Source organism: Falco punctatus, assembly GCF_963210335.1.
Source record: "Falco punctatus genome assembly, chromosome: 11".
Lineage (NCBI taxonomy): Eukaryota > Metazoa > Chordata > Aves > Falconiformes > Falconidae > Falco > Falco punctatus.
Genome location: NC_137591.1, coordinates 13,185,732 through 13,208,977, shown reverse-complemented (window position 1 = coordinate 13,208,977; position 23,246 = coordinate 13,185,732). Strand labels below are relative to the sequence as shown.

The 23,246-nt window shown below is 59.5% G+C and overlaps 2 protein-coding genes across 3 annotated transcripts; one reads left to right on the top strand and one right to left on the bottom strand.

Annotated features, from left to right (window-relative positions):
• Positions 1 to 2,168: 2,168 nt before the first annotated feature.
• On the bottom strand, positions 2,169 to 9,528 carry LOC308071464 (leucine-rich repeat-containing protein 19; the record flags this gene model as incomplete). The annotated part of the gene is made up of 5 exons (XM_080406918.1): positions 6,489 to 9,528; positions 6,243 to 6,343; positions 3,825 to 4,332; positions 3,011 to 3,157; positions 2,169 to 2,533 (listed from the first exon to the last, which is right to left on the bottom strand). Exons 1-5 carry the CDS (start codon positions 6,727 to 6,729, stop codon positions 2,169 to 2,171), a joined length of 1,362 nt encoding a protein of 453 aa, XP_080263044.1. The 5' UTR covers positions 6,730 to 9,528.
• Positions 9,529 to 9,952: 424 nt separating this feature from the next.
• On the top strand, positions 9,953 to 23,233 carry TIE1 (tyrosine kinase with immunoglobulin like and EGF like domains 1). 2 transcript variants are annotated; one of them, XM_080406881.1, is made up of 23 exons: positions 9,953 to 10,476; positions 10,964 to 11,251; positions 14,601 to 14,711; positions 14,821 to 14,976; positions 15,074 to 15,205; positions 15,463 to 15,603; positions 15,800 to 15,928; positions 16,302 to 16,447; positions 16,602 to 16,746; positions 17,005 to 17,163; positions 17,339 to 17,476; positions 17,612 to 17,902; positions 18,922 to 19,212; positions 19,749 to 19,942; positions 20,164 to 20,374; positions 20,515 to 20,625; positions 20,736 to 20,926; positions 21,054 to 21,167; positions 21,331 to 21,401; positions 21,655 to 21,695; positions 21,817 to 21,913; positions 22,196 to 22,295; positions 22,558 to 23,233. In XM_080406881.1, exons 1-23 carry the CDS (start codon positions 10,431 to 10,433, stop codon positions 22,627 to 22,629), a joined length of 3,375 nt encoding a protein of 1,124 aa, XP_080263007.1. In that variant the 5' UTR covers positions 9,953 to 10,430; the 3' UTR covers positions 22,630 to 23,233. The 2 variants fall into 2 exon arrangements, with proteins under 2 accessions (XP_080263007.1, XP_080263006.1); XM_080406880.1 differs by having other exon boundaries at positions 19,749 to 20,062.
• Positions 23,234 to 23,246: the final 13 nt, after the last annotated feature.

The following is a 23,246-nucleotide window of genomic DNA, read 5'->3' as shown; positions in this document are numbered from 1 at the left end:
GCCTTGCGGCAGCAGCTGCTGCCTGCAACAAGCCTGGAACCAGTCTGCCTGCATACCTGCTGCTGCTCCCGTCCACCAGCCTCAACCGCGGCCCTTCCAGCAGCTCCCTGGGGGGACACCCCTGGAAAAAGCTTCTCCTTTTCTCCTCTGACGCCCTTGTACTCCCAGCTCTGCAAGCCAGATGCATTACCCCCCATGCAAGCTGCCAGGCTCCTGCCCACTTGCACTGGGGCTGCCTGAAGAAGGGTCAGAGGGGCGGCCATGGGACCTGGGCCCCCTGCATGCCAGAAAAACAGCCACATCTGCTTGGTTAAAGAATAAATGGGTGGGCCTCCCAGCACGGTCAAAGGAGACAAGCAACCCACCACTAGGCACTGCAGGACAAGAGCCAGCAAGATCCTGAATAAATAAGCCTGGGCAGCTGTTCTTTTAATCTCTTTTAAGACATCGCTGAGACCAAAAGTAAAATAATGCATCTAGCAGTTCACGTGATTGAAAAGCCCAGAAAACACCCTCCAAAAGATAACTAAAATGCATTTTCCCAGCCCTCAGATTTGTCTCCTATCTTACCTGAAAGATATCGTAAATTTCCAAAAATTACAGCATATATTCCAATTTCACAGGTAACTGTTAACATGAGCCCAGAAGGCAAAACATGAGGCAGTGACTGCAAAAGTAAAGGTCGGTTTAGAAATACAGCACTGAAGACTGAAAACTGGCTGACCACTGAAACAAGCCAGCAGGTTTTCCTCCTGCTCCTCATGGCTTCAAATGGCACGTTCCCTCTCTGGAAGGTGCTTTAAGTCACTGGCCTGTATCACCTATCCAACACCTAACCCAGTCGTCCCCTTTGGTTTACATTCTCTGATGTGTATTATTTACTTTTGTACACACTGTGCTCTATAAATAGCTTAATGTGTAGGGAAACAGAAAGGCAGTTACAGTGACATGGGGGGTTGAAGGAGATTCGAGCGTTAGCTGTGCGGCAGGGCTGCAGAAATGCCGTCGCTTCGTGCTTTGAAGCATGACAGAGAGATTCCCGTGCTATCAGGGATGGTAATGACCAGGCTGTGCCCTGGGAAATCTTCCCAGCTGGATGGTACCAGTCTTGTGAATCACTTACTAAGGAGCTGAATGCCACTGCTGCTCTCTGCTTTTAACTCCAGCATGACCCGCACAGGCATGACCGGCTACAGCAGAAACAACTTGCAGTTACCTATGTCTCATGTGCTGTTTATCGTACCACAAAGATGACAGGAATGCAAAAATTATAATGTGCGTATAACTCCACGGGTAGAGATACAGATGGGACTCTGTAATGGGTGCCAGGGGACAGGGCTGTCTCGCCCCAGCGCACGTGCCTGCCTGACGCCACAACTAGTGCTGCCAAGTTTGCTCAGCTGTGCTGAGCTGACATGGGAAAGGTAAGTGCCCTTCTAGCATGTCCTGCTGGAGAGGGAAAAGAGAGAAGGGACGTGGCGGGAAGCAACACTGGAGAGATATGCACAGAAACCCTGCAACGACACACCAGGGCTGCCTGTGCCACAGCAGGTGACAGATTTGATGCACAAGAGCACTCTATGCCACGGACCTGTCCTCTCACCGCTGCGGTTAACAACGTATGCATTTATGGTCCTTGAAAGCACATGCAAAAGAAGTTGCACCGCAGCTATGGGCTGGGGGTCTTCTCCCAGCACCACTGCTAGGATAGCCCCAACAAACCATCACAGGCAGCAGCAGGGTTAAATCATGTTTAATCACACCCTGGAGTGACACAACATTGAGGGACAGAGCAGGGCTGGGTCTGGTCTTGTGGGTCAGTGGGGCTGGTGCCTGAGATACCGTAGGAAGCACAAGGTCGGTCACCTCTTCCCACCCCACCAGGCTGCCTGGACACAAAAGGCACATTCTCTTCATCTTCAGCATCCAAGCAGGGCTGGGAGAGCTGCAGAGGGTCCATTGTCCCTGCCTCATGCTGAGGCACCGTGGATCTGGCTGCCTTCAGCCTCCATCACCACTCCCAGCCCTTCTCTCCCCTCCTTTCCGCTCCTTTCCTCCTGCCCCCAGCCATGTGGGGCCAACAGCCAAGGGAAAGTGGGAAAGGGCAGGAAGGGGATGGAGGCAGGGGGGACAGCAAATGCCGCAGCGGTGGTGGCTGGGCTGCAGGCTCAGATGGAGAGGTGGGACTCCCGCTCCTCTTCCTCTGGCAGCTGCTCACTTGGCTGGATGTAATTGTCCTCAATGAAGCCATCATCATCCTCAGCTTGCAGGTCGGCAGCACCAGGCACGGGGTGTCTCTCGCAGGCCCCCCCGCCTGAGGAGACCCTGTCCCAGCCGCTGCCATCCTCCATCGGGCTGCCTCCGATCGAGCTGGTTTCGGGCAGCGGCCGGTGGCGGTAGCTGGTGAAGTTCTTGTGGAAGAGCTTGCATTTGGCACCCAGTGCAATCAGGATGGAGATGACAATTGCTGCCACCAGGAAGCCCACCAGGTACGGCCAGCTCCTTCCCCCCTTCCCGGCAGGTGGTGTGGTGGCTGCGGCACAGGAAAGGCACATCAGGGCACGGCCGCTCAGCCTGCAGCGTGTCTGGTGCTTCTCAGCAGCCAGCCACACGCGTGCTTGCAGCGTGCAGCCAGCGCCGGATTGCTTTCGTTAGGAGCAATATAAATGCTCTTCACCAGAGTGTGTGAACACTGTGGGGAAAACTGCCGGACGGCTGTCTGATACTGGTGTCCATCACCATGGCGTCTGTGCTCCGTACGGCTTTGTGGCATCTGCGAACTTTTCTGTTGCAAAGCCAGCAAACACCTCCAGGTGGTGGCCACTCTCCCCACCAAGCCACCACTGGAGGCCACCCTTCCCACCAAGCCCCTGCACCAGCGGTGGCCAGGCAGCCTGAGCACCTGGGACTGTGGGGCAGAGCAGGGGGTCTCTGCCTGCGGTCCCCTCTGGGGTAGCAGGGGCAGGAGGGAGATAGACCTTACAGAGGCCGCTGCAGCTCCACAACTTACTGTTGCTGTGGGTCACTGGGATCTGCCACGCCGTGCTGACCCCCCGCGGAAACCGCTGCTTCATCCGGCAGCCGAGGTCCCGGGGATCCAGGGCAGCAAGCTCCCGGCCCCGCAGCCCCGGGGGCGACGCGCAGGTCACCTGCGCAGCTGGGAGACACATGGACTAAAGTGAGATGGGGGGTCTTTGCCCATCCCCTCCCCAGTTTAGAGAAGACAATCCCCACTTTCTCCTGGGTTAAATGGGACACATTGCAAGGTGCTCCTGGCTCTGCCCTGCAGCCTCGCTGGCCCTCAGGATATTGTAAGGCACAACCAAAGAAAAGATTCCCTGACCTATGTGTGACTGTGATGAGCAGGCTCTTTTTAACTGGATAATGCCAAATTCATGGATACTGATAGAAACCCCACTGTCGCAGGACTGCTCTTGCCTGGGAGCTGGGCTCAGAGGGTTGGCCTGATCCAGCTCCACTGGAAGAGCTGCCAGGTGCTCAGCAGCTCTTGAAAATGTGGTCACTCCACTTAGATATATATAGGTGAATTTAGGGGCTGAAGTGTATGTGCAGCCCCTTTCCCAGAGAAGTGGCTACATTATCCTGCTGCCATTCCTAGAAATCTTTGGTATCTTTGGCACGTAACTGCAAGCAAGGAACAGAGACATCACCTTTCAGTTTGCTGTCCCTCAACAGGGTGGGAAAGGGTGGAGAACCATTTGAGAGCCTGCCCAGGGGCTGGAGCGAAAGGATTGAGCGGGACATCTGCACCCAGGGTTCCTCCTGCCCAGCACCTCTCCTGCCACCTACTGCCATCTGCTCACCTTGCCTGCGCTGTAGCCACTGCTGCAGAGGGTATGCGGTGCAGTTGCAGACCCAGGGGTTCCCTTCCAGCCGGACCTGTGGGACTGCCTCCATCAGCTCCAGGCTCAAAGCATCCACAGAGACCAGCACATTGTGCTGTAGGTCCAGATGGAAAAGAGCCTTCAGCGGCAGGAAGAAAGGGACCTCAAGCTCTTGCAGACTGTTGTTTCTTAGGAGCAGTGTGTGCAAGTTTCCCAAGCCCTTGAAAGAGTCCGTGTGGAGGTAGGCAATGCTGCAGCTACTCAGGTCCAGCAGACGCAGTGCCTCAAGGTTGGAGAACACTGCTGGGCTCAGCACCAGCAGGGCATTGCTAGAGAGGTTGAGGGAGTGCAGTGAAGGGAAATGCATCAAGAGAGTCCTGTGATGGGGCATGACCAAGGAGTTGAAGGAGAGGTCCAAACTGGTGATGTTGCTTGGAAGTGAACTTGGAGAGTGCAGGAGGCTCTTCCTGCTGCAGTCAGCCCGTCCCTGGGAAAAGACCTGCTGTCTGAGATAGACTATCCATGCTGGAGAGGACCTCTACACTGAGACTCCCCAGAAATTCATATGTCTTAACTGATTATCCTTGCAGAGTTTAAAAAAGCAAAGACACAAGTTTAAAAAACACATGAGCTGCTGGTTTGGTGTGGACAAAGATAAATGGACAAAGATGAGCAGGACAGCCCAGGATTGAGAGCAGCAAACTGAAGGAGTAAAGGAGGAGCATAGGGAGCTGGACGGACACCCAAACAGACAAGGTGGGTGCAGAGGGACCAGGTTGTCACCCTCTTGTCCTCCCTTACAGGGCAGTTGTCATATGGGGTCACCTTGCAGAAGGCCTTCCTCTCCCTTCCCCCGATCCCCACCTCCAGCCCCTGGAGAGCTCTTGCATGATACAGGGGCATCCTCCCAGCTGGGGCAGGGAAGTGGTCGAGACCCCTGCCTGCTGTGACGGCAGGCAGGCAGGCAGCTGGGCTGCTGAGCGGTGGGCACCCGCACCAGGCACCCATGTCAAGAGCTGCTCCCCAGGGCCCGTGCAGGATATAGCACCCATGCCTCCAGCCCTCCTGCATTTCTAAGGAGGCACTACAAGCAGCAGCAGCTTAGTGCAGGCTGGCTGTGGCTATACTACTAAACAAAACAGACCAGGGACCTTTTGCTGCCCCAAAAGACCAGCAGCGTATGCTGGATGGGTCGATCAACCCAGATGGATGGACTTCTTTCCCGAAAAACAGGGTGGCCAAATTCACATTGTTTTTGAGGAGCAGTCCCCAGCATGTATTACTTCTGCCTGGGCTTTATGTGGGGAAGGGCCAGCTGCCCAAACTGAAGCTGCCAGAGAGCAGGTCAGCAGTTTAGGTTTGATTGGGCAGGCACGGGCTCCTGCTGTGTTTGAGCCCCGCAGGCAGAGATGCCATGCTGGAAGTTCACTGTGGTCTATAGTCCCAGGTTTCTACAGCTGGCTGCTTTCCAGCTAGCTGGCCTTTCCATTTCTTTGCCTCTCTCATGATCACATCTCTTTTCATTCTCCTGTATCCGGCCCTGCTGTCCCGGCTTGCTAGAGGAACAGATGTGCACTTATAAACCTGGGCTGCCGAGGACGGGGTTATAATGGAGCCAACCCATGCGGGCACCACACAGGTCCTGTCTCAAGCTCAAAGAGGGCTGGGCGCGGGGAGGCTGGGGAAAACAGTGCAAACCTTTTGAGGGAGTATCTGAGAGCTGGATGGACAGCGCTGCCCTGTGCCATCCACAGCAGCCGCTTTTCCTGCCTCCCCCTGGCTCCCCTCCACGCAGCCCAGCTGCAGGCTGCAGTGCGTGTCCCGGTGGGATGAATTAGTTACATTTCCTGCTGCTCCTCGCTAGGCGCTCAGGGATCCTGACCCCATGGTCGCCCTGACCCTGGCTTCGGTCACTGCACCACCACGCACCGGAGAAGGGAGTGAGGGGTTGGGAGCCCCTCAGGGATGTGCCTGGGTGCTGCTCGCCATGCACCCCTTATGGGTGGCTGTGTTATGGCTGCAGCCAAGAGGCCCCCGGAGCCAGACATGCCGTGTCTCAGACAAAGCCGTGCCAGCCCTGCCCTGCGCCGGTGGACAGGCTGGACAGCCTGACATGGTCAGGGGCTGCGGGGCTGGGAGTGAGAAAGCCAGGCTCCAGCGGTGGGTGAGCCACCCCGGTGGCTAGCGGCCACTGGCACAGCGCATCTCGCAGTCAACTCTGCTTGCTCCTGCGGGGTTTCATTGCTCGTCATCTCCGGCGTGGTGCGGAGCAGGAGCTGCCTGCCAGGGCCCGCTGCCCCGCAGGCGCAGGCTGCCGCCACCCCGGCTGTGTCGGAGTGGGGTGCCCCTGCCTGCCCCCGGCTGCTGCCCACACCGCAGCCCCCCTGGCCCCCCTACCTGGTGGTCGAGGCTGCAGGGGTGTCCCATCACCACTGACCAGGCGCCGAGGAGGCTGCAGATCCCGAGCAGGCAGGCAGGAGCCATTTGGCTCCAGGAAACTGCCGGGCAGAAAAACAAGTCTCAGGGAAAGCTGGGAAGGCAGCGGAGCCGGCCGTGCCGGGCGAGGTGTGGCCACGGCTGCACGTCCCGGGGCCCCCAGCGAGCCCCGCGCCCCGGCCGCACGGCCCCGCAGACCACCCGCACCTGGGAGCCGGCGCGGCCGCCGCCGAGGCCCCGCTGCCGCCCGAGGCCGGCGTGCAGGTGAAAGGTGGCGGTGTGGGTTACACATTAACTGCCGCGCCCCGCCACCTCCCACCTGCTGCCTCCTGGGCCACCACCGACCGCCAGCACCTGCCCGGTGACCGCGAGGTGCCGCGGGGGGCACCCTGGTGGGAGAGAGCGCCAGGAGGGGCTGGGGGGCTGGGAGGGGGCACCCCTGTGCCATCCGCCATGAGGCGGCTGGGCTCGAGGGGAGCGGCCGAGACCGGCCCCAGTGCTGTGTCCCGGCCCCACGCACCCAGGGCAGGGCAAGCCTCGGCCAGAGAAGCTGGGGCTGAGGCAGCAGGAAAGTTTGCTGCAGGAGAATAAGTCTTGCTGGGATTCAGGTGGAAGGGGATTAAAACGTGCAGCAAATGGGCAGGTCCCTGGCAGTGGCTCCTCAGTGTTGGCTTTCCGGCACTGGAGAGTCACTAATAAAAAAGTGACCTCCCTGAGCAGCACCCGGTGCTCCTGGGAAGGTCCCTGAGGATGGGGGAGCCCCCCACCAGACCTCATCAGCAGTGGCCTCTGCTAGCCCTGCTGTAGAGTCACTGAAAAGCTGGGAAATCGTGTCAGAGCAGCATCTTGTGGGTGTTTGCTGGCACGTGGTCAGGTAGGACACGCTCCTGTGCCCATGCGCTTCATGCCGGAGCGGGTGAGTGGGCGGGGGCTGGCAGACCCACGGCCTGGGCAGGGGAGGTGCTGGCAGCGCCCACTCCCAGCTTTGCCGCTGCAGCAGGAGGGAGCCTCAAGCTCTCTGCTCCCTGCTCCCCATTCCCACTCCTGCTCAGCATCAGGAAGGCGCCTGCCAACAAGAGCACTGCGGACCTGCAGTTTCCACCCCAGCGGCAGCCGGGACAGGGCGGCCCCGCTTCCCCCAGCTGCCAAGGGACTCCTCCACAGCCGCGTGTCCCACCCTTTCCTCAGGAAAAGGGCTTCCCAGCAGCCTGTCCTTCATCCTGCAAGTGCGTGGTGGATGCCAGCACAGTCAGGCAGCTGCCTGCTCCCCAGCCACCCTGCCAATGTGAGCAAGCAGGCTGGGGATGCTCAGCGCCCTGCTCCTGGGCTGCTCTTATGTCTGGCAGCAGCAGCCCTTAACCCAGCCTTGCAGGGCCTCCATGGGAGCCGCTGTGCATGTAAAACAAAACAAACAGCTGGAGAAGCAGGGCTAGAAAATGTTGCTGAGGCAGCCCAGCCCATGGTGGATTTGTAGGGCGTTTGCGTTTCCTATCAGGAAATGTATCGGTGCGTTATGGTTTCTGGCATACGGTGCCGTGCATTAAAATGTGCAAATGATAACAAAAAGGGGTATTTTTGTCACACTTTTCTTTTTTTTAGCCTGTTGTGATTCAGCAAAAAAGTTGAGGTCTGTGAATTCAGCAGAAATTCAGGTGCTTTCAGTGTGCTGTGGGTTGGGCAGCTGGCGCTTTCTGTATTACAGGAGAGCAAGTGTGGCAAGCTGCTTTGGCTGGGCTCAGCGGCACCCAGCTCCCTTGTTCCTCCTCTGGAGACAGTAAGGTTAAATGGGAGCTGTAGGGTCCTGGTTGGGTCTCCCCACAAAACCTCCCAGCAAGCTTTCTTTCCTACTCTGCTGCCAACCCAAGGGATCTGCACAGATAGACACGTCTTATCCAGGTGTTCCTAGAAAAAGTGGAAAGGGACAAATCAGCTTGGGTCAGATACTTTGACGGACCACTGAGATCTCCTGAGCATCACCTGGTGTGAAGAGCTGACCCCAAATGTCTCCCATTCCCTGAAAGAGCAAAGCAATGCGCCGCTTCCCCTAGGGCAGTACGAGGAGCCATGCTCTGCTCCCTGGAGGAGCACACTGCAGGGCCCGCAGTTGCAAAGCCGTCCCATAAAGCATGTTTGTTCTGTCTAAATAATCCTGTCCTCAAATGGATCCTCGTGTCAGAGGACATTTCAGAGTGCATCATAACTCATGTGCGCTGGCAGAGCACAGAACAAGTTGCTTCTCCAAGCACAGCATGTGTAAGCACCTGGTGGCACAACGGCAATTATGGTTCTGAGCATGACTGGCCTCTACAGCCAGTCACCCAGGGGAAGAAGCCATTTATTTATCCATTGGTGTATCCATCCCCTTCCCACAGCTGTGCTGAGTGCACGGATGACTCCGTGACTCAACACACTTGCAAATGTGCTTGGGGTTTGCCAGGCAAATGGGGATGTGGGGTTCCCCGGGAGGGCACTCGTGGCAGGAGGGACCAGCCTCTGCTGCCCAGCCCTTGCATGTCCCACTGCAGGACAGCCTTGTGCTCCACATCTACATTATGGTTGTGCCGCAAGTGCCCCAGGTGTCTCCCGAAAAATAGCCCCTCGTCTATGCACAGCCCATGGCAAAGCGTTGTGCTTAGTGTTCCAGGCAAATGGGGGCAGCTGCATTTGGTGTCCAACTTTTTCAGTCCTCTCCATCCCTCCTGTTGCGGGGTGGCTGTGCTGGAGGAGCCCCTGCCTGCTGCCATCGCTCCCTCGGCACACTGTGGGCACCGCGCGGCCCCGGAGCGCGCTGTAAATAGTCGGAAGTGATGAATGGATTTCCCCTTCCTCTCCATGTGTGCTTTAGATTTTTGGCCGGATACAACATGGGCTCGGGACACACCAAAACATGAAGCTCACTCCCCAGCAGCCCTGGCTTTCACGTGGGAACAGTTCGATTTGTGGAGCAGAGTGAGGTTTGGCAGGTGAAGCTTACCGTGATTTCCTGGGGAATGCCTTTCAGTTGCCAGGCAAAGAGCCCAGATCCCACTGGAGGCCAGGGGCAGCCTTGCAGGAGGGTGGGTGTGGGACCCCCTGGGGCTGGGGGGGCAGCAGGGCCATGCCCTGCCATCCCTGTGCCACTGCCCCCGCTGGCGCTGTGCGTGGGAAAGCACTCAGGGAAGGCCAGGGTTTCTGCTGCGTCCCGCTTCCTCCCAGACATGTTTACTGCACCATGGAAGGTTTTCTGTCCCCGGCAGTGGCTGCCCTCCCACGCCAGCTTTTCATCGTCCTGCCTGTGCTCCCCCTCAGCTCCTTTCAACCCAGGCAGCGGCCCCGCGACAGGCCACTGCAGGCATGAGTCCAGCCCCGGCATAACAGCCCAGGTGGGGCCGTGCCTCAGCACCCTGGCTCGTGGCGGCAGGAGGCCAAGGTGTCACGAGGTGTGTACGGCCTCAGCATTGCTGCACGCCGCTCGCCGGGGGTCGGCCTGTGCAAGGCAGCTCCCGCCAGCTCCTGGAGTCAGGGCCGTCTCCAAACAATGGGTGGAGAGCAGGAAACGCCGCATGGGAAACAGGATTTGGCTCCGCCGCCGCCGCCGCCAGCCGCGGCCCCTTGGCCCCTTTCCTTTCCCTGCTCCAGAGAGCCCTTCCCACAGCCATCAGCCCCGGGGCTGCACCGAGGGGACAGGGATGCTGCCACCCAGGCGGGCTGGGGCATGAGACCTTCTGCACAGCGGGCAGGGAGGGGGGTCGGGGCACCTCCCGCTGGGCTGGGGGCTCAGCATGGCTTGGGGAGCCCTGAGCGTGCAATCCTAGCCCTGGAGGGGTAGGTGCCTGCTCCCTGGAAGAGCTGCCACCCGGCAGGGGACATCAGTGGCCTCTTCGCCACCAAGCCCTGCTCCTGAGCAACCAGGTGGTGATTGAGCAAGTGGAGACGGGGGCATCTTCCTCGCCGTGCCCAGGCTATGTGCCAGAGGAGGTGCTCCCAGCTGCCCCAGACGCCAAGCAGCAGGGTGCAGGCGAGGTGGGGGCCATGGGCAGGGAGCAGGGGTCCTGAGCTGCCGCTCACGTGGAGCCCCTAGGCAGCCGCAGCCTCCAGCTCTGACACCCGTGGCTGGGACATGCTGGGGATCTTCTAACCTCTGCCAGATTTGGGACACACTCCAAGGACATGGGACTCCAGGTTTATCTTCTACTTCTCCTCCCATGGCTGGCAGGTAAATCGCCCCTTTCCCTCTGCCCCGGGGAGCAGCCCCTGCCCCAGGGAGGCTTGGTGGGACGAGGCATCTGTGGGAGCTCAGTAGCGCTGAGCAGGGTTTGGAGGGAAGAAACATCCCTTTGTGATCAGCCATCTGGAGACCTCAGAGGCCAGCAGTGCCCTCCCCTGCCTGCCTCTCCCAGCACAGGGCCGGGGTGTGGGCAGCTTGTGGGAGGAGAGGGGCCCCAAGACCCCCGTCTTGCTGAACGCTTGGCTCATGGCAGGGGGCTGAGCCCATGGAAATCTCCAAAAGGAGAGTGGAAATGTCCACTGCGTCATCCTGATGGATCTGCGCCTGACTTGGCTGTGCCTCTCCTGGGCTGGGGGTGGCAAAAATGTCCTGGAAAGGGGGTGGCATCTGGGTGATGGGGTCTGGCCCTGAGGCAGGGCTGTGATGGCCGTGCCCTTGTCCAGCCATGACATGCCCTCGTGCTCTCCCACCCCAGGGGCCATCCTGGACATCACCCTGATAGCCAACGTGCAGAGCCTGTCCCACTCCGACTTCTTCCTCTCCTGCATCATGGGGGAGCGGGACGTGAGCTACCTGCAGATCGAGCGGGAGAACAAGATAGTGATGACACACCCCAAGACAGGCTTCCAAAACTACCGCAACCGCAGCAACCATGTCCAGGCCAGGGGCTTCTCCATGGCTGACCTGGTGGGGATCCTCTACTGCCTGGGGCGCACCCCAACCGAGCAGGCACAGGTGGTCTATGTGCACAACAGCCACAACGGTGAGTCGCTGGGGGGGCAGCAGGCAGCCCCCCGCCTGCTAGCTGGGTCCATGGGGGAGCTTCCTGCCCTGTGCTTCGCAGTCCCAGTGCCATCCAGCATGGTGGGGGGATGGCTGTGACCCACAGGCTAGGTTTGGGGTCCACTAGAACCGGTGGGATGGAGTGGGGAGGGATGTTCAGCTGGAGTAGTGTGGCCGAGCTCCATGGAGGCGTGCGGGGACAGGCAGCAGTGCAGGCAGCCCGCTGGGCTGAGAAGGGTTCCTGGGAACAGGGCAAGGTCCAAGAGGAAGTCGTCCACCCTTGGAGGAGGCAGGGGGGTCTGGAAATCATTAACCGGGGTGGGGGGCAGCCCATCGGAGCTGTGTCAGCCTTGTGCCCCCACCACAGGCTCCCAGGGAGGAGGTAGCACCAGGGCACATCTCCAGCAGCCTCCCCAGGCGCTTGGTGAGAACCATGCCACAGCAGCACGTCGTCGCTCTAGCAGTGGGGTCTCACTGAGAGGCACTGCCAGGGCGCGCTGCAGCCAAGGGCAGCACTGGGCTCTTGTGTCCTGCTCCCATTTGGGGCCGTATAAGCTGAAAGGCCCCCCAGGTCTGGCCGGTGGCAGGGATACCACCTGGGGCAGCACTATCCCACATTGTCCCCGCAACCTCTGCTCCCTCCGTGCTTCAGACTTTGCAAAACTATTAGGACTGAATTTTTTTGTGATAGGTGTTTCCCTCAGGATGCTTTCTAGCTCTTTTTTAGAAAGTTTTGGCTAAAGCAGTTGACCTTTTGCTGAGAATGAGAGGTGGGAGATAAAAGTTTCCCTGCTTGTGTTAAAACACAGCTTTAGCACACAGCTGTAGCGTCTCCAGGCTGGGGAACAGAGGCTACTGGTGGTGTCCTAGCATCCCCCAAGGAGCAGGGACCAGCCTGTGTCCTCGGCCAGAGGCTCAACCCAGAAATGGCTGCAGTCTTATCAGAAATGGAGCCTGCTGGTCTGGGCAAGCAGAGCAGCACCGAGGCGCCGAGGAAGGGAGGCAGAGGCACCGGCAGAGAGTGTGGGGGACAGAGGGGACTCTGCACCCCCAGATGTACCTGAATATAAGTCACAGAGGAAGGTGACAGCCCTGGGACTCCATAGGCGTGACAGGGTGTCCCATGGAGGGGGGTTCCCAGCCAGCCCCCTGCTCCTGGGTCAGCACAGCCAGGCCAAAAAAAGCACTGTGGAGGAGATGGTCGGTGTCCGGATCCCAGCCCCTGCAGGAGTTACAAGTGCCGAACAAGCTGCTGTTGCTCTGTTTAATTTAGAGAAGTAGTAAAAGAGAAAAGGAAAAGGTAAGCAAAGAAATTACATCTTTGCAGGGTGAGGGCGGGCTCGGCACAGAACCCACAGGGGAGGCTTGGCACGTATCGTCTCTCCTGTCAAGCCCAAGAGTGCACCAAAGCAGGCTAGGGTGATGAAACAGCGGGTGGGGAATGCTGTCAGAGGAAAGTTGGCATCTCCTGAAAGGTCATGCATGAAGAAGAACATAGGAAGGATGATAAACCTTGGAAGTTTTTCTGTACAAACAAAGTAAAGCAGATCAAAACGATCCTGAGAAGCAATTTTCAGAAGGGTTTAAATCTGGCAATAAACTATTTTTTACAATACCCAGAGCAGAAAGATGCCCAGAAAAACAGTTGCAGAAAACCAAAATAATTTTGGGTTTGCATCCATGTGCACAATAGAGAAGTTGGGAAAACTTGCTGGGAGATCTGTCTAAAATGCCAGCACTGGTAGCAGGAGGCAGGTAGATGGAGCAGCGCGGCATGGCCAGGCCAGGCTTGCCGTGAGCAGGGCTGCACCGCTGCCTGTTGGGGCATGAGTGGAGGGTGGGTGGCAAGGCTGCTCCTGGGACGCCAGCCTTTCCTAAAAGCTTTCTGGGTAGGGAGTTACAGGCCTGTAAATCCAAATTGGGACCAGGCAAATCAGCAGAAACTGTAATAAAGGGCAGAAATTGTGGTTATGTGATCCCTGAGAAAGAGGCAGCTGAGTTTGCAGAGGGAGGGTCTCTGGGGTAGCAGCAGTGAGGATGCTGTGGATGACCCAGTTGACACTGTCTGCTCGGGTTCCTGGAGAAAACTGGGAAAATTCCCTTTCAAAGACTCTTTGGGAGCAACTCTGCACCCAGGGGGTGGCATGGGTAAATAACTGACTAAAAGAAAGGGAGCGAGAATTAGAGTTAATTTGTTGTTCTCGTGACATGGGGAAGTCCCCACCGGCATGGCATGGGGTCTCTGAGGGGACCTGTGCCACCAGTTGTGCTTACAAACAGTGGAACAAGTGGCCAGGCCAGCTGCTGTCCCCGTACTGTCAGGAGAGCCGGGGAGATGGATGAGCCCTTGCGGGGGGCTGCAGATGCTGCTGAGCAGTGATGGAGTGACGGATAAAATTCAGTGTAGGTAAATGCAAAGCACTGTGTTTGAGGTCCCCAGGGGACGTGTCAGGCTCTCACTGCAGTGAGTGAGATGAAGCGAGACAGAATGGGGCCCACACCTGTGTGCCCTTTATAAGGGACTGCAAAGTCCATGGTGGAAAGATCCCAACTAAAGGGATAGGCGGGGAGGCGATTCTGTGGAATTACTAGGACGCGGGACCCGTGTTGCCCTTCCCCGGGTGCCTGCGACGTGTGCCACCTCCCTCCTGGCCCCCGGCCACGCTGGGGCTGGATGTGCCTCAGCTCCAGCCCAGCATGGCTGCTTTTAGTGGGTGCAAGCCGGCGTGCTGGCAGGCTCCGAGAGCAGCGCCCGTCTGTGCCATCTTTTGTGTCTGTCCTGGCACACCCAGGGCTTGGTTTCCCAGGCCCCGTTTGTGCTCGGAGCTGGGCTCCGGGTGACTCATGTTAATGCGCTGGGAGTTCATTGCTGCCGCATGCCGCAGCCCCTGGGAAAGCTGGAAAGCAGCCATGAGAGGGCCACTGGTGCTGTGGGCTGGAGTGCAGCCCTGCTTCCCCGCTCCCTCCCGAGCCAGCAGCCGGCCGGGGGCACCGTGTGGATTTGTCCCAGCTGTCACTTCCCCAGGCTGCTGCCACTGGCATCCTGCACCCGGCTGGGGCTGGCTGGCCGTCAGGCAGGGTGTCCCGTCCCAGACCTTGGTGTGTGCCTGTGGGGGATGGAGGGTCCCTGCAGGGGCTCAGGGAGGTCCCAGCTCCCACAGGGGGCAGGGGGGCTGGCATGTCAGGGTGTGCCAGCCGAAACGTGTGGCGAGTACTGAGCTGCGCCAGGGCCGTGTTTTGGGGTGGCAGGTCTGGGGGTGCGGGCGCTGCCCTTGGGTGTGAGCGCCCTGGGGGCAATGACTGCTCCCCTTGCTCGTCCTCCTCTGCAGCCCACCTCTTCCCAGTGAAGGCCACGCAATCTGTGAACGTCGGCGAGCCAGCCACCTTCTCTGCCAGGGTCCTCAAGAGGAAGGAGACAGACGTTATGTGGAAAAGAAATGGCAAGTGACCCCAAGAGCAGGCACAGGGCTGGGGCTGCTCCCAGCCAGTGCCTGGTGCCTGTCCTGGAGGTGTGGAGGTGGCCCCAGGTCACCCCCTACCCCCTTGCAGGCACCTACTACCAGACCACGGACCGGGGCGAGGTGCGAGGCGACCTCGTCATCCTGACACTCCCCAACGTCAGCGTGAGCGAAAACGGTGTCTACAGCGCCACATTCATGGGGGACAGCCCTCTGTGGAGTGCCTTCTACCGCCTGATCGTGAGAGGTCAGCAAGGTCCTGGCTCCCCAGGACGTGGAGACAGGCAGCTGTACCCTGCCTTCCAGCCTGGTGTCACCCTGTGCCCCCTCTGCTCTCCCCGCAGCCTGCCCCGCAAAGAAATGGGGACCATCCTGTGAGAAGGACTGTCCCGACTGTCTGAATGGTGGCATCTGCCATGACCATGCTGGTGAATGTGTCTGCCCTCCCGGGTTCATGGGCACCCGCTGTGAGCGAGGTAGGTGCTGGGCTGCCCAGCGGTGGGAGCTGTGCCCAGGACACGCGTGGTGGCCCCACTGCACCAGTGCATCCCTGACCACAGCGGGCCCTGTTTCGGGAGCAGGGCTGGACCATCCACCTTCTCAGCAGGACACGGCTCCTGTGTCTGCTCCGGGTGGAGATACGCAGCTTGGGACACCCGAGCCGGTGCTGTGCTGTGCACGAACAGCACATGGGTGAGCGGCAGGTGAGGGCAGACCACACTTGTTTTTCCAGCCTGCCGGGAAGGCCAGTTTGGCCGCAACTGCCAGGAGACGTGCCAGAGAGACCAGGGCTGCAGGGGACTGAGCTTCTGCCTGCCGGACCCCTACGGCTGCTCCTGCGCCTCAGGCTGGAGCGGCTCTCGCTGCAGCCAAGGTACAGGGATGTGGGCATCCATCAGTTGATCCATCCAGCCTGGGCTTCCTTTGGGGCCTGGCTCTGCTCTGCTCTGCAGCGGCAGCAGCACCTGTGCAAACATCTCCCAGCCGAGAGTTGGCACGGGCTGAGCGGTGCTGCCTCCACGGTACTGCACCACGGCCGCGGGTAGCAGTGAGCTCTCCTCTTCCCACAGCCTGTCCCCTGGGATACTACGGCCCTGACTGCGCCCTGAGGTGCGCCTGCCGAAATGGAGGCAGCTGTAACCGTTTCAGTGGCTGTGTCTGCCCGGCAGGCTGGCACGGGCAACACTGTGAGAAGTCAGGTGAGGCTGGTGCAGGGCTGTGGTGTGTTTCTGTCCCCCACCCTCGGGTGGGCTCCAGCTTCTTCCTCACCGGTGACTGGGGGGGCCATCAGCAGCTGGCCTCACCAGCCCCCCGTTGCCTGCAGAAATAACCCCCAACCCACGGAAACCAGGATGTTGCAAGGGGAGCATCTGATTTGGTCCCCCGGGGCTGGTCATGCCGAGAATGTTGCTGAGCCTGGCACATGGGTGGGGATCAGGGCTGGACCACAGCGTCTGGCACCAGCCCCCTGGCACCAGGGTCTGGATGTGGGCAGGACCGGGGAAAGGTGCCAGCCTCTCTTGTGCCTGGTGAGGAGTGGGGCCAGCCCTAATGCCGATATCTGTGTGCCAGACCGGTTCCCCCAGATCATACAACTGGCCTCAGAGCTTGAGTTCAACCTGGGCTCAGAGCCTGTCGTCAGCTGCGTGGCCACTGGCAACCCACTGCCTACCAGCGACAGCGTGGAGCTGCGCAAGGCTGATGGCACTGTACTCAAGGTACCACCCCTGTGCCCTTGCCCCACCACGGTCCCCATCTTTCCAGCTCCTGGAAAAGCACCCATCTCCCCACCGGGCTGCTGGGCAGCTTCAGGCTGGTGCAGGGAGCCAGGGGACAGAGCCAGGGAGCTGACGGCACCCTCTGTGCCTGCAGCTCATCAAAGCCATCATCGAGCCGGGGCAGATCACCTGTGAGTTTCAGGTGCAGCGCCTGACGAAGGCAGACACGGGGCTCTGGGAGTGCCGGGTCTCCACGACTGGGGGCCAGGACAGCCGGAAAGTCAAGGTCAACATCCGAGGTGAGAAAAGGGCAGTGGCATAAGTGGGACAAGTCAGGGTTGCTGGGGGAGGCCGACAGCATGGTGTGGCAATGCCAGACCCCCTGCACTGGACTGGGTGCCACCCGTCATGCACCGCAGTGCCAGCAGGCAAGTTTTGGTCATGATAAAAGACTTCCCTGACAAAGTTGGAAGGAGCTAAGAGGTGGTGGATGTACCCACACTCTGCTACTTGTTGCTCCCAGTCCCACTGGTATCATTCCCTCCTTCCCCCTCAAGTGCCGCCAGCGCCCCTGAGTCCCCCCCGGCTGCTGGCCAAGCAGAGCCGCCAGCTCGTGGTGTCACCAGTGGACTGCTTCTCTGGTGATGGGCCCATCATCTCCATCAAGCTGCTCTACAAGCCCAAGGACGACACCTCAGCATGGTCATCCATTGTGGGTATGTGTCTGCTGGGGGGTGGGGGCACAGGTATGACCTGGGTGGGAGGGGACAGCTCCCCAGCCAGTGGAGGTCTGGGGGGTGGGCAGAGGTCTCCGTCCTGGGACCCCCATGGTGACACCAAGGAGGGCAGGTCATGGGTGTGTCTTTGACATGTCGTCATCTTGGCCAACAGTTGACAACAGTGAGAACATCACCGTCATGAACCTCCGGCCAGTGACCGCCTACATTGTCAAGGTGCAGCTGAGCCGCCCAGGGGATGGTGGGGAGGGCAGCAAAGGGCCCGAGGCCGTCATGGTGACTGGGTGCCTTGGTGAGCCTCCATCTTCCCCAGCCAGACCCTGACTCTGACCCTAATGCTGATCCTACCCCTAACCCTGCAATGCACAGTGTCTGCAAAGCCCTGGGACTGATGCGCCATGACGTTTTGCTGCATTTTTGTTTGCAGAGCCCACAGTCAAGCCTGTGATTGAAGGCTGGTCCATAGAGGATAAAAACACACTTCACGTCAACTGGAAATTGCCAAGTAACTATGAGCCGGCACATGGGTTCATCGTCCGCCTCCTTGACTCTGCAAGGCGGCTGGTGTCTGACAAAAACATCACATCCATTTCTGTGCTTTCTGCCCGCATCGAGGGCCTGGAGTTCAACAAGGAGTATGGGCTGGAGGTGCTGGTATACCACTGCACCAGCTTGGGGCCCCCCTCCGACCTCTACAAGGTCATGATCAACAGCAAAGGTGAGTCCAGCAGAACACAGGGATTTATCACACGGAATTGCAGTGGTAAATCAGTTACAATTTTAACAACGGCCATCCTCAGGTCTGGCTGCTCCTGTATGCCATCTCTGATAGAGCATGAACAGCTGCTTGGGGGGAAATGGGTCCTCCTTTCCCCACTAGACCCCACACCCTCCAGCGCCAAGCAGCTGAGAAACATCCCAAGCTGAACATAACATTCATCAGACTATCACTACTGATGCTCACAAACAGATCCACCCTCCACACCCTTGCCCAACCCTGATGGACCTGTCTATACTTGCAGCATTTACAAGACATTGTAGCAACAACCTAATTGTACTCTGCATGAAAAAAATATTTCCCTTGGGTTTGCTTTAACTTTGCTGCCTGGTAATTTTGCTGTATGGTCACTAGGGCTTGGGGAGACCTGAGGTCCCTCCTGTGGGCACACGCACACATGCACGCAGCCCCCCATGTAGGTGGAAGACCGTGGGGAGGTGGAGCACCAGCCTGACCAACCTTTCTGGCAGCCAAGGGGGAAGGAGTGCATGAGGCTTTCAGTGAGGCTCAGTGGCAGCTGGCACATGTTGGGAGGGCTGGTGGGTGTCAGGCTTGGAGGATGTGAGGTTTTCTCCGCTCGGTGCTTGTAGGAGCTTTGTGGGATTTGGGGTTATGAATGTGGGCAGGCTGAAGAAGGCTCAGAGAAGGCAGTGGGAGCACTGTGTGTGAGGGAGGGTTGAAGAAATAAAATATCCCAAGGGTTAGTCAATACAGACATCTAGCTTGGCAGTCCCTGAGGCTGGGAGCATTTGGGAGTACGGTCCTGCCCCACTGTTGTACCTGGAGAGCAGCTCCATCTCCTCCCGCAACTCCTCCAAGCAGGGGCTGGGGGTTCCTCAAACCTGGCACAGCTTTGGTTGCCATTGTCATCCACGAGGTCTGGTCTTCACTGCAGCATTCAGCCCCTGCAGTGCCAGGAGCCCCGTCCCGGGACTGACACTCTCCTCTCCTTGTCCCAGGGCCCTCCTCCCCACGGTTGCTCTCAGCAGAGTCTGTGTCCGACACCGCCATCAGGCTCTCCTGGCAGGTCCCCGAGTACCCCAACGGGGGCATCACCAAGTACATTGTGGAGCTGCAGCAGGTGGGGGGCACCAGTGAGCCCCAGTGGATCGACACTGACAATGGTGCCGAGACCACCAAGATCGTTGGGGGCCTCAACACCAGCACCAGCTACCAGTTTCGCGTCCGTGCCAACTCCCATGTCCCGGGAGAATGGAGTCAGCCCGTGAAAGCCAAGACCCTGGGGGATGGTAAGAGAGGTGTCCCAGCAGGCAGGGGCCACATGGCTTTGCTAGAGCTTGGGCTCAGCATCTGGGTCAGCCAAGAGTGACCAGGGAGCTCATTGTAGTCTCCGAGAGTGGCTCTGAAGCAGCAGCCCAAGCCCACACCACTTGCGGGCACCTTTAGAAATCCTGCTCCTCCTAGTCCTGATGGGGCAGGGGTGGCAAGGTGACAGCACGGCACCCACAGAGAGGCTGTGCCTTAACCAGAGGGTGATGCAGCACATGAGGGGCTAGAGGAACAGGGCAGAGATGGCACGGGAGGAGCTGGTGGTTGGACCCAGAGCTGGTTGGAGGTCCAGAAACTGCCAGGTTTGGTGGCAGGCCCCGGCAGTGACACCCTCATCACTGTGCCACCATGGCACCAGGAGCTCAGGATGTGGTTGTGGTGTCTTCATGGGGTCCCAGGGTGCTGGGAGAGGGCTGCTGTCTTGGTGCTTGGCCACCCATGCAGCCTGGGCAGGACTCAGCCACGGACCACGACCCTCCGTCCCTCCTTTTGACAGGAGCGCTGAGCGTGCCCCCCAGCCTGGGCAGCCAGAGCACCGAGCAGGCAGGAATAGACCAGCAGCTGCTCTTGGCCATCGTTGGCTCCGTGTCCGTCACCTGCCTCACCATCCTCTTTGCCCTTCTGGCACTTTTCCTCATCAAGAAGAATTTTTTCCACCGGCGCCGCACCTTTACGTACCAGTCTGGCTCGGTGAGTGCCGCCTGCCCCACCAGGACCGTGTCCCCAGCTCCCCACGTCCCAGCCCGATCCAGGTCACGCTCCGTAGCCTCCAGTCCAGATGCAGCCAGACCTCACTTCCACGCAGAGAGGGTGCGGAGCCCGCCCTTGCCCACGACACCTGCCCTGCCGGGACTGCCGCGCGGGCAGAGGGGTGCCCGGTGCCTCTAACCTCACCTGCTCCCATCTGCCAGGGGGAAGAGACCATCCTGCAGTTCAACTCAGGAACCCTGACACTGACACGCCGGCCCAAGCCACAGCCCGAGCCCCTCAGCTACCCCATCCTGGAGTGGGAAGACATCAAGTTTGAGGACATGATCGGGGAGGGCAACTTTGGGCAGGTCATTAGGGCCATGATCAAAAAGGATGGCCTGAAAATGAACGCAGCCATCAAGATGCTGAAAGGTGAGCCTGAGGGGAGGCAGTCAGGGTAGGACGGGGGATGCAGCTGCATCCTGGGCCACGCTCGGGTCTGAGGAGGGGCAAGAGCCAGAGGAAGGGCCTTTATTGTAGGACTGAGGTGTCCATCCCTTCTTTGCTTCCAGAGTTTGCTTCGGAGAATGACCATCGTGACTTTGCCGGGGAGCTGGAGGTGCTGTGCAAACTGGGCCATCACCCCAACATCATCAACTTGCTGGGTGCCTGTGAGAACAAAGGTGAGGGCTGTCCCCCTCTCCTCACTCTCCAGCCCCATGGCCCCTGCCCAGCTGTGTATTCCTCTTTGCTGGGGAGAGCCCCATGAGCCCAACCTCCTTCTTCCCCCCAGGCTACCTGTACATCGCCATTGAGTATGCTCCCTACGGAAACCTCCTCGACTTCCTCCGCAAAAGCCGAGTCTTGGAGACAGACCCGGCCTTTGCCAAAGAGCATGGCACCGCCTCCACGCTCACCTCCCAGCAGCTCCTCCAGTTTGCTTCAGATGTGGCCAAGGGGATGCAGTACCTGAGTGAGAAGCAGGTACAACCCCAGCAAGCCCCTCAGAGCATCCTTCCCCTGGGGCCTGGGGACTCCTCATCAGGGCATGAGACTCCTGTGGCCAGCAGAAGGGAATGTGTGGCTCCTGCTGACTGCTGGCCTTTCTCAGTTCATTCACAGGGACCTGGCAGCCAGGAATATCCTGGTGGGAGAAAACCTGGCCTCCAAGATTGCTGACTTCGGCCTCTCCAGAGGGGAGGAGGTCTACGTGAAGAAGACGATGGTGAGGCAGGAGCAAAGCATCTCCATGGGGTCTGCACCAATGCGCGGGCGGGACCCTCGCCATCAGCAGGAACAACCCATTATGCCGGGACCAGCTGGGTCACAGCTGTCGTCTATCCGCGGGGCACCCCCACTCCCCTGACAGTCCCTCTCTGTTTCCCCAGGGCCGCTTGCCGGTTCGCTGGATGGCCATCGAGTCCCTGAACTACAGCGTGTACACCACCAAGAGTGATGTGTAAGTCCTGCAGGCAGGGGCACTGGGGCTGGGGCATCACCATGGCCACCTCCATCCCTCTCCAGGGTGGTCAGTGCAGTAATGCTTTTGCTCTGGGTGCTGCAAGGGCAGGAGGTGATGCTGATGCATCTCCCTGGGGAGCTGCTGGCTTGGCCCAAGCCCTGGCTGCCCACTTCTCCCTCTGCTTTGTCCCATGCCCATCAGCGGGGCATGGCTGAGGGCTCCATCACAGCCTCGGCTCCTGCCCTTTCAGGTGGTCATTCGGTGTCCTGCTCTGGGAGATCGTCAGCTTGGGTAAGGCTCTTCTGTGTCCCCTGCCTCCACTCAGGTCCCTGCAGATCTGGTCCTCCTGCAGCCCCAGAGGGGACACCCTGGGTACCACCCGTCACAACCAGCTGTGTGTCTCTGGCTGCAGGAGGGACACCATACTGCGGGATGACGTGTGCTGAGCTCTATGAGAAGCTGCCCCAGGGCTACCGCATGGAGAAGCCACGCAACTGTGATGATGAAGTGTAAGTGGGCAGAGCCCCAGCTGATGGTGGCACCTACATCTTCCCTACTACTTCCCACCTACATCAATCCCCACTGCCCCACAGGGTTCCAACCGGCTTGCAGTAGCTCTTGCCTGGTTCCCCCCTGCACTGAGGCTGGGGGTTGACCTGGGGTCCCACACCTCAAACACCCTTTCTGGGCTTTAGTTTCCTGCCTGCTTGCCCCCATCTCCCACAAACAACTTTTCTGGCCCCTCTCCCCGCCCTGTGCATGCTGAGCCACTGCCGGCTCTCTGCCCCCAGGTACGAGCTGATGCGGCAGTGCTGGCGTGACCGTCCCTACGAGCGCCCACCCTTCGCCCAGATCTCCATGCAGCTCATCCGCATGCTGGAGGCCAGGAAGGTGAGTGACAGCAGCTCAGTGGGAGCGATGCCCACCCTGCGCAGGGTATGTCCAAATGCAGGGGGGCTCGGGGCAGGGCGACATCCAGCAGCAGAACCTGTGTGACCCCAGCATGTTTGGGAGTAACCCCAGCATCACGTTTTGGGTGTGGGGAGCCCCGTTGTCTCCCTCCAGAGCACAGCACCCACAAGTGTGCCGGTGGGGATGGGAGGTAGATGGGGACAGTGTTTACAACTGGCTTCTGACTGGGGTTCCCCCACAGGCCTACGTGAACATGGCCCTGTTCGAGAACTTCACCTACGCAGGGATCGATGCCACCGCTGAAGAAGCGTGAGGCTGCGCTGGCACCGCACAGAGGGGCAACACTGGCCCCAGCCTGCTGGGACAGTGCTGTGGGGACAAGGGGCTGCCCGTCCCCCTCTGAGGCTGAGCAACAAAATGCCAGTGCCCTTTCCCAAACTGCCTTCCCTGCAGCAGGACTGTGCCATCCCCTCGCTGGCTGCCCCCCCAGCATGTGCTGGCCACGCTGGCATGCCGACAGCCACTGAAATGGCCCCACGCTACTGGGGGACATGCCGGGATGGCCCCCAAGGACAAGCAGCAGCAGGATGTTTGCAACAGAGTGGGCAGGAGAGGGTCTCCCTCAGAAGCCTGGGTGCTGCCACCTGCACCCACAGACACAAATGCCCAAGCTTTGGAATGAGGGAAGAAGCAGTGACCCGGCAGCTGCCTGCCCCGAGGCTCTCAGTGTGCTCTGGGCCTGAAGTGGTGCCAGCGGGGCTGTGAGCATCGCTGCCGGCGTGGGATGTGGGACAGGGCCACCCCGGTGGGTGCAAAAGGAACAAGGGACAGCGTTGGTTGTGCACGGCCGCCAGCTCTGTGGCAGCCCTTTGACGGTGTCAGCTCTGCCTTACAGACAATAAACATGGTGCAACAGGCAGCTGGGTCCAG